Genomic DNA, 12,492 nt, shown 5'->3' with positions numbered 1-12,492 from the left:
AAGACTAGCAGTAGCATTCGAAATGTCGCGTTCCTCCCAACTGCCACGATCGTGAGACAAATGAATACGCCTAATAAAAAATAAAGAGAAATAAAGACATATATTATTATTATTATTATTATTACTATTATTATTATTATAACCTCTTTTCCTTAGCACAATCAAACCTTTATTTTCAGCGGTCTCACAGGTATAAATGCATGCGTGAGAATTAATTTGCATATAAGTCATTCCACTTCAAGCCTGCTACTGGTTGGACGTGTGTCTTCTCTCTTTGGCTCTACCAAATCTTAGACTGAACATGCAACAAGTATGAATTCGAAGGTATGAAGTTTTTATTCCTATGTAAAGCTCATTGTCGTTAACTGCTTTTATTACCATTTTATGTTTTAAACATAAAATATACTTCGCCGTTTGTCTTGCTCGTTTCTTTGGCCGGTTGCTTTAAATTCTATTGAGGATTTTACTTTCATAACATTCGCGTACTCAAGTACTGAAGTATTGTTTGTATCACTGTTTTAATTGTTCGCACTCGCTTATAATTTTTTCTCCAAGCGTTTTATTTTCTATTTTCACCTTATCGCCATGCTAGTTAAATTTATGCAAAACGTGCTCTGCTTTTTAGTTTTACGTCGACTCAGGTGTTAATATGTCCTCACGTGCTATACGTGTATTCACAGTTTTATTATGCTAATGCTTATTATGAGTGTTATTGTGTAGAACAATTTTTTTGTCATTTCTGTCATTCCATGTTTTGCCTTCCCCAAACCCCATCCTTCCCACCCTCCACACCCTTGCGCTTTTTTGGTCCTTTTGAGAGCTCCGCCAGGTCTATTCTCATACTCAATACATGAGTACAGTGAGACCAATGAAAATAAATCACTATGGACCCCACATTAGCGGAACTAGAGTGACACATCCAACCTCATTCCCAGGGCCTTCTCTTCTCGCTTTTTTTCAAGCGCCGCCATTTTCAAGCGAGAAGAGAAGGACCTGTGAATGAGATTGTGACACACCTCGCTTTCCCCATTTCTTGCACGACTCTAGTTTAAAGGTCCAATTTGGGTGACCAATTTATGTCATACTTATCTATATTTAGAATATTCCTAATTCCAGTGTCACGCCATTTTTGTACCTTTTGTCCCCCTCGCGCGCGACCATCATTCTTCATGTGGAATAACTAATGGAATAACAATTTTTCTTTCAATTATTTTTGTCGATATTTTTTGCCACTAGCCTTTTCTCCTGTCGGTACATATATCACTATATTCGGTATACCATGTCAAGTACTTCATATCCTTGCGTGACTACTTAATGTCTTTTCCACCTCTTTGTTCTCCTTGATCCAATCTTCCCGGTTTTTCCTTCCTCTGGTTTGATAGTTCCTGTGCCGCGTGACATAGATCACACATTGACTCATGGAAGTCATACCAATAACTTTACGAATTAAAACGGAAGCGACTTGCGTCATGTCCAGGTGGGCAAAAATCAATATTACCCTAAGTACTGTCTCTCAGTTGGAAAGCTTCCGTTTCATCAAGTGCTACACTCTACAACACATGGAAAACTACTAGGCTGTTCGAAACCGGATGCCAGTTGGTCTACCTGGTCACAGACAACGGAAAATCCAGAACTACATGTTTGTGCCTATAGTCATTCTGCACATCACGCTCTTATCTTGTATCGCATCTTATAATAACGACAACGTTCGTTTCGTATATTTCTAACGATTTTTTTCTAGTAGTTTGCTTTATGATACTGTCTCCTGATGTTCGACCGCGAGTTTAATATGCTAATATCGAAATTTGGGGGGGGGGAGTCTAGGACAAGGCCAGGCCTACAACTGAATTAATCTCCCAGACGCTGATTGGCGTTATTCAATTCATATCAGAGAATTGGTTTAAAACACGAATATTTCTAAAAATCATATTTTCAATGTCTAGTTTTTCTTCAAAAAAAATTGGCTAAAGGAAAGAGTAAAGTAATATTTGATTGCTTCCGAAGTTTTGACATGTTCTTGGTGGGCTACCTGTGTAAGACTCTTCCAATATTGCGGACAGGGCGTTTGGGAATTCAATAACAATAGTTTGGCTAAGTTTAAAAAACTACCTTTTTAATTATAGTATAAATATGTTTTGAGACAGATTGAATACACATTCTCTTCTGTTAATATACTTTATTTAGTAATTTCTTAGAAATCGTTGATGTCTCCTATAAATCTAGTTTACCGACTCAAGGACATGAGAAAAATTTGCATGGCAAATTACGTACTACATGGCTTGTATTAATTGTATCAAATATAGAGTATAATCTATAAGACTCTCTCACTAAATTTTCTAATAAAGAAAAGGGTCAATGTCTCGGTTTAACAGGACTAGACTAGTTTTAAATTCTACTGATGGTGCCAATCATCGCGACAGGAACGGTTCATGCTGCTGACCATGGTGATAGCAGGCGCTGTGGATCAGAATGGCCCTTTTTCTTGCTCAAGAATATCAATGGTATTCTTATTTCTATAAACTAATTACGATTTAGAGATGACAATACCACGAAATATTGACGACTAGTTGGGAGAAAATATATCCGGTATTGGGCGGAGTAGCGAAGCGAAGCCCAATACCGAATATATTTTCTTCCAACGCCGTCAATATTTCATGGTATTGTCGTCTCAAAATCGTGATTAGTTTTGTATCGCAATTCTAAAGAATTTAACACACAAAAAAGGAGGGAAAACTGACCGAATTACTTTGATTAAATGCGAAATTCTCCTTACGAGCATGCGTTATGGCGCAAACAAAAAGCGTAAAAATTTGACGCGCGCGCTCAAGCTTTCCTTTTCGTCGTGCGTTAGCCAATCAGAAACCTTAATTGTCGTCTCAAAACTATAAGAGACTATTTAGTGAATCGCGATACTATAATATATTAATAATGACTAAAAAGCGATTCAGGTCTAAGCTGCAAATGCATTACTTAAGATTACCATTATCAAAGATTTCACTATAAGACTGACTTCTCGGCAGTCCGTGCAGCCTTGTACGTGATCTTAAATCCAGATTTGTTGACGGAGCTGTCAGAATGAAATGAAACAACTGCTACTCTCCCTTTCACTTGGATTTTACGGGGTAAGTTGCGAGTCCCACAAATTCGGCATCCGAACTGGTTTCCAAGCTCGTCATAGATCGCAATGTAGTCATGTCTGTTTTAAAAGAAATTCACAATTAAGGAATCAGTGATCTGTAAAAGCATGAGTGGTCGCAGGATAAGGCATGCACAATAAAGGAATTAAGCGATGGTCAAAACGTAAAATACTTACTGACAGTTTTCTTCATGTTCAATGTTCACGTGATTAAATGTGATATCGATGGCAGCGTAGTCCTGGGGAAGACTGATGGTCCATTTACAATGAGAGTTTGCAGGATATGCACTTGGGAAATTCGGTGATTGGAATGTACCGACAGGATTGTTCAGAACACCTCCACAGACTGCGTTGAAAAGAAGCGATTTTATTTTATTAGTCAATGAGAAGGTTACCAACTAGGGGCAAGTAACAAAATTAAAACAAGAACCGAAAAAAGGAATAATTTAAGAGAGAGAGACCATTTTGAAGAAGCTGTTTAACTTTGGTTGGAGAAGCTGTAGTCATGGCAACATGACCTTGTGTGATTTTTACGGTAGCGAATACGGTCAAGAAAATTTGGTTTTGCAATTGAAATCAAGTCGCGAAAAAAAATGGTAAAGGCAATATATGGTCTCATAGGTCGACTAGAACACTTGTCTTTAGTGTGTGAAATCCCAGAGTAAAGCGAGGAAGTTTCAGGAGAGCTCAGTTAAACGATTGAGTGAGAAGGACCCTGCACTATGTGAAATAAAAATTTAAAGAAGTAATGGGATTAACAGTGGATCCCACAGAGTGGCTTTTCTTCCACTGGATTCCAATTGGAATTTAGAAGTGGATTTTTGCAGCAGTTTCAGCTACCTGTGTGTCTCGCGGATTGTAGAATGAAAGAGAGATTGTGGAACAAGGAACCGACTTTTTTCGGGTCAAAACTGAGAAACTTTTTTGGGTCTTCTCTGTGCTACCTTCAAATTATTTACATCGCAATTTTTTTCTTTATCTGTTTTTACCTGCACTAGTTTGTGGTGTGTCCTCGTAACACTTGACGCTGGTCACTTTAATGATATGCGCATCTGGCCTGCTTCTATCAATCTTAGTGACATGACATTTGAAAGTTTGGTTGCCCTCGGCTCTTCCTTTCAGTAGAATCATGGAATCATTGCTATGGACCATGACACCATCCTCTTCTCTAACCTTTGAATATGATGAACCATTTTCTAAAATTTTCTCTTTTTTCCAGGAGATTTTCTTCAGTAGTCTTGGGTTTGTTCTGTCCTTGGCGTCGCACTCCAGGGCAACATCTTCTTCTACACAAACCTTACGTTCAATTTGCGTCACTTCACCTAAATTTAAAACAATTTCTTTTTAATTTGGACTGTAAGAACTTGGCATCCATCCATTTGATGGAGCCTTTTTAGTTAAAAAACAAACAAATCCAAAAATAAACAGTTTTGTTCTCCTAAGATGCCTGTGAGCATCTCCCTGCTTAACATGCGCAATATCAGCATTATTATTATCCTAAGTATTAGGATTTTAGCGGCTTTCGATTCAATAAGGAAAATATAAGCACACCAATAATTTAATCTTATTTCGATTATATTTTAATACTTACCACAAGCAACGCTGAGATCTATTTGGTAACTTCTTAATATTTTGTAGCCCCTTACTCTGCATTCGTACACTGCCTCGTCATCGGGATGAAGTGAGGAAATTTCCAGCAACCCATTTTTATGTAAGGTCAGTCTGTTCATCAAATCGGGCTTGGCATTGTGTAGTTTTTGCCTTCCACTTTTATAAATAGTGGCAAGCTCATATTTTTCAGGTCCGTTCTTTAGATACCATTTGAGACTCATTACAGGAAAACCTGGTCTAGACGGCAAGTAATGAGTGCAGTTCAGGGTGATATTTGCGTTGTGGCAGCCCTTCAAGCGAGTTCCATTTTCATCGCCTAGGTAGTAAGAAAAAGTCACAGGCTCAAACTTTTGAAGTATATAAATAGACAAACGAAATTGATGAAGCGTCGGTGCCCTTCAGTAATAACAAACAAAGCTTGGGAAGGATATCAACAAGTTTATGATAAAATATGTCAATAGCATATATAAAATACAAAAAAAAATGCATCAAAGAAAATATGAGACGTATAAGATAGAAAAGAGTAAAGGAGGAAGAAAAGAAAAAAAGAAAAATAAGAAGAACCAAAGAAATGAAGAAAGAGAATAACAGAAAGAACGAAAGCAAAGTAGAGAACAGTAGAGAGAAATAGATGGAAAAATGAATGCAAAATTAACGGGAAGTAAGAAATTTCGAGAGAAAAACTAATAAAGCAAAATAATTTCCAATAAAAAGCACGTGTTTTTAATAATAAAGTACTCCATGAGTGCTCCATGTGATTATAATTTACGGCTGTCTGCGTTCAGTATTTCATTGCAAAGGTCGTCAACTAAACTGGTATCCATTACTCGCTAAACTTCATAATCAACAAATCGATCTGAGTTAGGATTAGTATAACTCACCATTTACAACAAGCAGATAAGCCAACGTCTGTATCATAAGCATTACGATAGAATGATGCATTTTGATCTCTGGTATAAGATGTGGACTGAATCAATGAGGCTTTCTTCGATATTGCTCGTTGGGGTTCTCTCTCGCTCAAAGGTGTCTTTGGACTTCAAATATGATTCTGAGTTCGTCTGGTTTAAGATATGCCTTGATGTAGACCAGTTGATCTTATTTATAGGCCACCCAAGCTCGTGTGGTTAAAAATAAGCTGTAATAGCTTTGTAATGGCTGAATCGTTGGGAAAACCCCTGTTTTACAGACAACCAGCGCTTGTTTGCCCAATTTGTGGTTCCCTTAAGTTTACTTCCGAACATCCAACGGAAGTGTTCGTGTTATTTCCGACTGGAAGACGGATATGCAACGAATAAACAACGAAGATTTTTGTGTTTACTTGTAAACAAATCTTTGTCCAGTAACTTACAATATTGGTCATAAGTTTATGAATATATTTGAAATCGATTAAACAATTAGTTTCTTGCCCCTTTCAATATGTTAACATACACTTTTCTCTTGCGTTTTGCAGTCGACGAGCATCAACTTTACCTTAAACAATTTTGGCACGGATTGTGATGGCTGTCATCGGAATAAAACTTGTGTTCCCATCTGTCACGTGTTCCAGGTGGCCAAGTGCCAAAGTCTTCGTGTTTTTTGTTATGGCGACTTCCTCTTTATAGTATACACATGCATACTTTGTATTGCGAAATTTCATTCGAGTGAAAGGAGCAGGCACCTTTAGCGATCTCGGTCTTTCTTTGATATTAATCTATCTTTAAAGGCTCAAACAGTAAAGAAAGAAATGAGGTTTTCATAAAGTGAATGACATATTTTAACCGAGAAAATCAGAAAGTATTACATACCTTTAAATGAATGAGTGTAGGAGCTAGTAATGAGGTACAGACCAACACTGACCAAAAACAATACTCATGGTATAAAATACCACACCGAGAAATATGAGACTAAGGGATACTTAGTGTTCAAAAGATGAAACTTTGCCTTCGGGCGCTATTGGATCTAGTGGGTGTAGGAGCTAGTAATGAGGTACAGGCCCATTGACCAAAAACAACACTCATGGTATAAAATACCAAAACGAGAAATATGAGACTAAGAGATACTGCTGAGTGTTCAAAGGACGAAACTTTGCCTTCGGGCGCTATTGGAGGGTTTTAAGTAGTTGGTAGAGGTGGGGAGCACCCCACGTGTAGAAAGCGCAATCATTGACTTTTACGTCTTCATATATTAGATTCCCCACATTATCTCTCCCTTGCCACAAGGTGGTTTTAAGATTATTCGATTCGGTTTCCCTAAATGGATGAATTGTGTGAATGAATTTAAATAGATTTTAGTGGGAAGTGGAGTGAGTGTGGAATAAAGGCGGGAAGGAAGAGCCCCAGGGGAACCTTCCCTTGGTCTACCCGTTGCGGTTAGTAGGCAGGTTAGCGGCTAAACAGGCCAGAACAGAGCACACATAACTGATCAATTTACCAGAAAATACACGACAAACGTCCAAACGTCCTGATCTTATTGGTCACTTAGTTCACTTTCACAGCATATTTTCTAATCGTGGATTTGCGAGGGATTTTTACAAAGAACATTTATATCTCTCTACAAGAAGTCGTCGTGCGTACGACACACTTGTCACCCTCCCCTTCCCCCTTTTCTGAATGCGTTAGCTCTTCTAACGAGTGACTTCATTTCCCATCATAGTCACGCAACATTTCAAATTTGACACGAAACAAAAGTGTGACTCACTATCAGTCTCGCTTTCACCTGTTCTGAATTGTTCTAAATGTATCCTCTTTCAGCTCGGTAGGGTAAGTTTGATGGTTAGACTTGCTCTAATTTAAGTTATGATTCTCTTAGGAAAAGCACCGTCGTTGCAGGTCCAAGTCTTAACGGTCTTTAAGCACAATGACATCTTTAATCCAAGAACCAAGAGCCCAATCACTTTTGCTGATTTATATTAAAATAATCTTTTTGTCCTTGTTTCCATAATATATTCTAAATAACTTTGGTGCTGTTACTCTATTGTATTGCAATTATATATGAATCATTGTAAGGATATCTTGTAAAATAAATGAAGTTATATTATAAAAATACTGGCGCTGATTTTAAATCTTAGCTTCAAATGATCGTTAAACGACGGCCCTTTTTGAATACAGGAAGGTTGAGACATAATCAAGACATAATTCTAGGAAAGCTAAGCAGTGCCATGAATATTCAAATAACGAATATAGGACGAATCCTCTTATGCAGACGCCGAGGCGCACCAAAGAATCGCTGTAAAAAAATGCAACAAAAAATGTAAATGTTATTCTATTTTGTAATTGTTCATCAATAGCAAGTCCTCTATATAACCAGGGAAAAATTAAAGCTTTTGTACGGAGAATATCTATTTTACGGGGGTTCTGTTAGAGTAGATGTATTATATATCATCTGCGTGCACAGAAACAAGTATCCGTGTAAATAACAGGGTGGTGTTCGTATTAAAGGTATCCTTAAAGCGGGGTTCAAATACATTTAATTAAAGAAAATTTTTATCATGAGCGGTTGAATTGACTGCGTGATTTCTCAGAAAGATTCTAATATTTATTTGTTAATTAAAAAAAAGTGTTTTTCCAATAAATCAAATTTTTATGCGTTATTTTATAACCCATAATTTCGTACGCCCACCATTTTCCTGTCCTTGGGCTCGCTGTGGTAGTGTGCTATAAGCCGCCCTATACTACTTCAGTATCAATAATACGTAACATTGTTGCGGCTTTTCTTATTTGTTCAATACTCGTGACGCGTGCTCACTTCCTTTGCATTTAGCGGAAACATGTAGACTCTGTCTGTCTTTCAGTGAAGCGTCAGACGAACAGGGGTTTCCCCTGAGGGTATATAATCAATCTTTTATGCCTTACACGATCACGTAATATCTATTTAAAATATTTGACAGTCTTATGTATCAGCTTTGTCTATATAAGTATGGCAAGTGCTTTCACTAGTCAGAGATACTGACAGACATCAACCAATCACTGACAGTACTTACTCCGGGGAATTTAAAATCAAGCAAAGCCTAAGATAAAAGACACGGTTTTCGCTTCACATTGCTCAACAGTTAACTCAAAATGCATTGCTTTAACATTGCAATAGTTCTTCCAATATTGGTTTATTTGCAGTTCATCGACATCAAAGGTAATTCAGTAGTCAAATCAATCATATGTAATCGTATCTAAAATTTAAGTGAAGGGCAATTTGATATTTTACTTGATGTCAGAAGTACGTGTGTTATGCTATTGAAATCAACTTATAACTGAGATTCCAGCAAACATCGTAAACACTATACTGTCGTTGATATTATTTTGAAACTTCAGTACAGTTATAACCGCGAAAAACCTTAATAATCTTTAATACGTTTTTTCCTCGTATATTTATAAGGAGCTCTTAGTGCAGTAGATGTCAAACAGAATGAATGTTACAAGAGCAAAGCTCTCCTCGACTGTCCTTTATACAAAGATCCTTCCATGGTCTTGAAATGGCGCTATCAGGAACTCTTGACAGGGAGATGGTCAAAAATTGCAATAGTTAAAAGTGGAAAAGCAAGGGTTTTTCCCGTGAATAGTAACTTGGATGGGAGATTCATCCTACACTCAAATGGGTCGCTAGAAATCAGGTCACTTCATCACGATGACGAGACTCTGTATCAGTGTATCGTGATGCAGAGAGGAGACAGAGAAGCTCATCTGATCGAACTGAATGTTGCTTGTGGTAAGATTTTGTCTTGATCTAGATCTAACCCATCACCTTTTTATTTAATCTATTGTAATTTTTTCTTCTCTTATTGATAAATACACCCTCATTCCATTCATATATCTTTCCATCCCATCCCATCCATCCATCCAAAAAACCAGCCACTCTCATTTATTTATTTATTGAATTTATGACCTTTCTTATGTTATTTTCGAACTGATTACATATCGTTTCAATTTCTTAACTTTTATTTACTTTAGAAAGGTTTCCCTTCCCATTTTTACGCGTCTTTTTTCTTTTCTTTTCCGACCTCGTTTTTCCCCTTCTCATTTCCATAAAACAATTTGATGATTACCGAGAAACAAAGAAAGATTATTCAAAGAAACGGGGGTAAAGTAACGTATGCCCACTGTAAAATAATCGAATAACATGTTTTACCTGTGTTTCGACGAAGGAATCACCTTTGAATCGAAAGGCTTATGTTTCATTGATAGGGGTTTCCCAAGTGACTCCCACGTTTTATGCATAATTAGAACTTCCTTTAAGATTAAATATCATTTAAAATCTTTCAGGTCACACCACCGTCACGAAACGTGAAGTCTGCATAGAAGAAGACGTTGTTCTCGATTGTGACGCAAAGCACAGAACAAACCCGAGAAAACTAAAACAAGTTACATGGAAGAAGGAGAGTGACGGGAAGCAAGGCTCTTCGTTTTCAAAAGTTGCAGCTTTGTATGACGACGTGACAACAGATGCGAACGATGGATTTAGTATCCATAGTAACGGGGCTTTGTTGGTGAGGAAGGGAAGAGAGGAGGGGAATATGACTTACAAGTGTGACGTTTCTAGGACAGATGGAAACAAAGACGAGACGCATTTGGTTCATGTAAAGAGCATTAAATGCCGAAATGAAACGCAAAAGCCAGGTAAAGCATCGTACGACTTGTGATTCTTTACCAAACATCGAGTTGAACTTCGCCCTCTTCTTAAATTTGAGGAGCTCTTTTCATTTCTGGAGTTCATTTTGACTCATTTGCTCGTTTTAAGGGAGATGGGGTCATGTGACCTGTTAGTGCAAGTCATCTATTAAATTCTTTCTTACGTAAAACGATCGTATTGTTCCTACCATCCAACATGGCTGTTGTCACGTGATGGTGCAAAACCTTTATATGTTAATACATTTGCCCCCAGACCTCCTCTGGTTTCGTTTTGCAGGGATTCTTTTAAAAGCCGAATTTTTCCAACTCTCTTGAATTGAATCTTGAATTAAAAAAGTACTTTCATGAATATTTAGAAACTCATGTTGATGAAGTGATTTTCTTGCATTTTTTAAAACACAGTTAAGAGAAACATTGGCAGTGTTTCTATGACAACCGAGGGAGCCAGTGTTATTATTACACAGAAAACGATTGGTAAGCTGAACTCTGTCGTTTAATAATAATGAATGAAATATTCGTTTTCTTACTCTTTGTTGAATACTTTGGGGTTTATCTGGCTCGCTCGCCGCCCCGGGGCTTCTTTGTCGTAGGTCCAGCTTCGCGCTATACTTTGGAACTGGAGAGGCCCCTCTTGCCCCCAGTACAATTTCTAATATATAAATAATTTGCTTTTACTAAAAATGGCTCATCCTTTTCCAGTCTGTGGAGGTGTTCTGAACAATTCTGTCGGTACATTCCAATCACCGAATTTCCCAAGTGCATATCCTGCAAACTCTCATTGTAAATGGACCATCAGTCTCCCCCAGGACTACGCTGCCATCAATATCACACTTGATCACCTGAACTTGGAACCTGAAAAAAGATGTCGGTAAGCTATATTAGCTCTATTATTATGTCAACTGCTTTCAGTCCATCCAGCATCCATGCCAGTATCTGCCGGTGACCCGGGGGAAGTAAGCAACCGGTTGCCTCTGAAAACTGCGACAACTTTCTTGCACAGAAATTAAAGGTGCTCGCTCATAGCACTAAAAGAATTTCTCCTCTCTCATCAGGTACGACTACCTAGCCGTCTATGACCGACTAGATAATCAGGTCGGTTGCCGCCATTGTGGGTTATACGGCAAAACCATAATTTTCCAAGTCAGGGGGAGAACGGCAGTTGTTGTCTTCAAATCAGATGATTCTGTACAGAAGACAGGTTTCAAGGTCAGCTACCGTGGTGTTTGATCTGTCAAGACCCTACCATTACCACCCTACCAAGGAATGTCTTATCTACTAAAAACACACGTAAAGGAAATATAATTAATTTCTATAATTAATAATATAGTAAGTAATAGTTTTAGCTATTTAAAAACATTATATAACATGTCAGATTATCGTTGTGACATAAGAGCAAAAGGATCGAATTGGTTGGTTAGTTTTACACCAATGTTATCCAGCCCTGAAACAAGGGCGAATCCAGGGGGGCAAAGGGGGACTGAAGCCCCCCCCCCCCCCCCTTCAGCAGAAAAACAAAAAAAAACAAAACTGAAGATTTAGATGCTCTTTTTACCGTTTTCCTTTGTGTTGACGGAAGAAACTCGATTAGCCCCCTCCCTAAACTCAATTAGCCCCCCCCCCCCCTAAAAGCCCCCCCCCCCTAAAATTTTGGCTGGATCCGCCTTTGCTGAAAAAGTCTCTATTTGAGTCTCGATGTCACTAGGGCATAGTTTACTCAAAAATTGAGTGAAGTTTAGGATGCGTTGCGTTTTGATGAGTGAAACCAGAGAACCAGGCGAAAATGAGATGAATGTCGAGTACTGGAATCGGACTGAAGACCCCAGAGAGGCGATCGCACTACCGCTAAGCCATTCACCGTTCACTTCATGATCACTAATACAGAGGTGGAGAAGAATAAGATAAGCAAGCAGCGTTAGTTGGTTTGATCAGGATAAGAATACCGACGTTAACTATAGGAATAAACCTTGAAAGTCAAACATATCTTGGATAATATTTACTAGATAATAGTAATGATTAATTAATTAATATATGATATTATAAATCTTTGCCATGCAAAGTTCTCTTAACTCTATAGTCTAGTTTTAATAGTCATAGATACATACATACATAGCATAAAGGATGTGCTAAGAAGAGGTCTTTTCAAATTTG

The 12,492-nt window shown here is 37.9% G+C and overlaps 2 protein-coding genes across 4 annotated transcripts; one reads left to right on the top strand and one right to left on the bottom strand.

The window, feature by feature from the left end:
- Positions 1 to 235: 235 nt before the first annotated feature.
- On the top strand, positions 236 to 11,837 carry LOC116291241 (uncharacterized). Of its 2 annotated transcripts, none has more exons than XM_031698385.2 (6): positions 236 to 324; positions 9,095 to 9,424; positions 9,979 to 10,332; positions 10,747 to 10,818; positions 11,044 to 11,212; positions 11,397 to 11,837. In XM_031698385.2, the coding sequence occupies exons 2-6, from the start codon at positions 9,181 to 9,183 to the stop codon at positions 11,569 to 11,571; spliced, it is 1,014 nt and encodes a 337-aa protein (XP_031554245.1). In that variant the 5' UTR covers positions 236 to 324; positions 9,095 to 9,180; the 3' UTR covers positions 11,572 to 11,837. The 2 variants fall into 2 exon arrangements, with proteins under 2 accessions (XP_031554245.1, XP_031554244.1); XM_031698384.2 differs by lacking the exon at positions 236 to 324 and adding an exon at positions 8,658 to 8,851.
- LOC148910358 (uncharacterized) lies at positions 2,093 to 6,782 on the bottom strand. 2 transcript variants are annotated; one of them, XM_089031922.1, is made up of 6 exons: positions 6,218 to 6,782; positions 5,629 to 6,016; positions 4,728 to 5,063; positions 4,126 to 4,458; positions 3,314 to 3,482; positions 2,093 to 3,196 (listed from the first exon to the last, which is right to left on the bottom strand). In XM_089031922.1, the coding sequence occupies exons 2-6, from the start codon at positions 5,687 to 5,689 to the stop codon at positions 2,998 to 3,000; spliced, it is 1,098 nt and encodes a 365-aa protein (XP_088888048.1). In that variant the 5' UTR covers positions 5,690 to 6,016; positions 6,218 to 6,782; the 3' UTR covers positions 2,093 to 2,997. The 2 variants fall into 2 exon arrangements, with proteins under 2 accessions (XP_088888048.1, XP_088888049.1); XM_089031923.1 differs by lacking the exon at positions 6,218 to 6,782 and having other exon boundaries at positions 5,629 to 6,075.
- Positions 11,838 to 12,492: the final 655 nt, after the last annotated feature.

The sequence above is a fragment of the Actinia tenebrosa genome, unplaced genomic scaffold (genome assembly GCF_029948245.1).
Source record: "Actinia tenebrosa isolate PJP-AT-01 unplaced genomic scaffold, QUT_ActTen_1.0 PGA_scaffold17__23_contigs__length_9995812, whole genome shotgun sequence".
In the NCBI taxonomy this organism is placed as follows: Eukaryota; Metazoa; Cnidaria; class Anthozoa; order Actiniaria; family Actiniidae; genus Actinia; species Actinia tenebrosa.
Note: the sequence above shows the minus strand (reverse complement) of the source record. Positions and strands in the feature narration are given on the sequence as shown.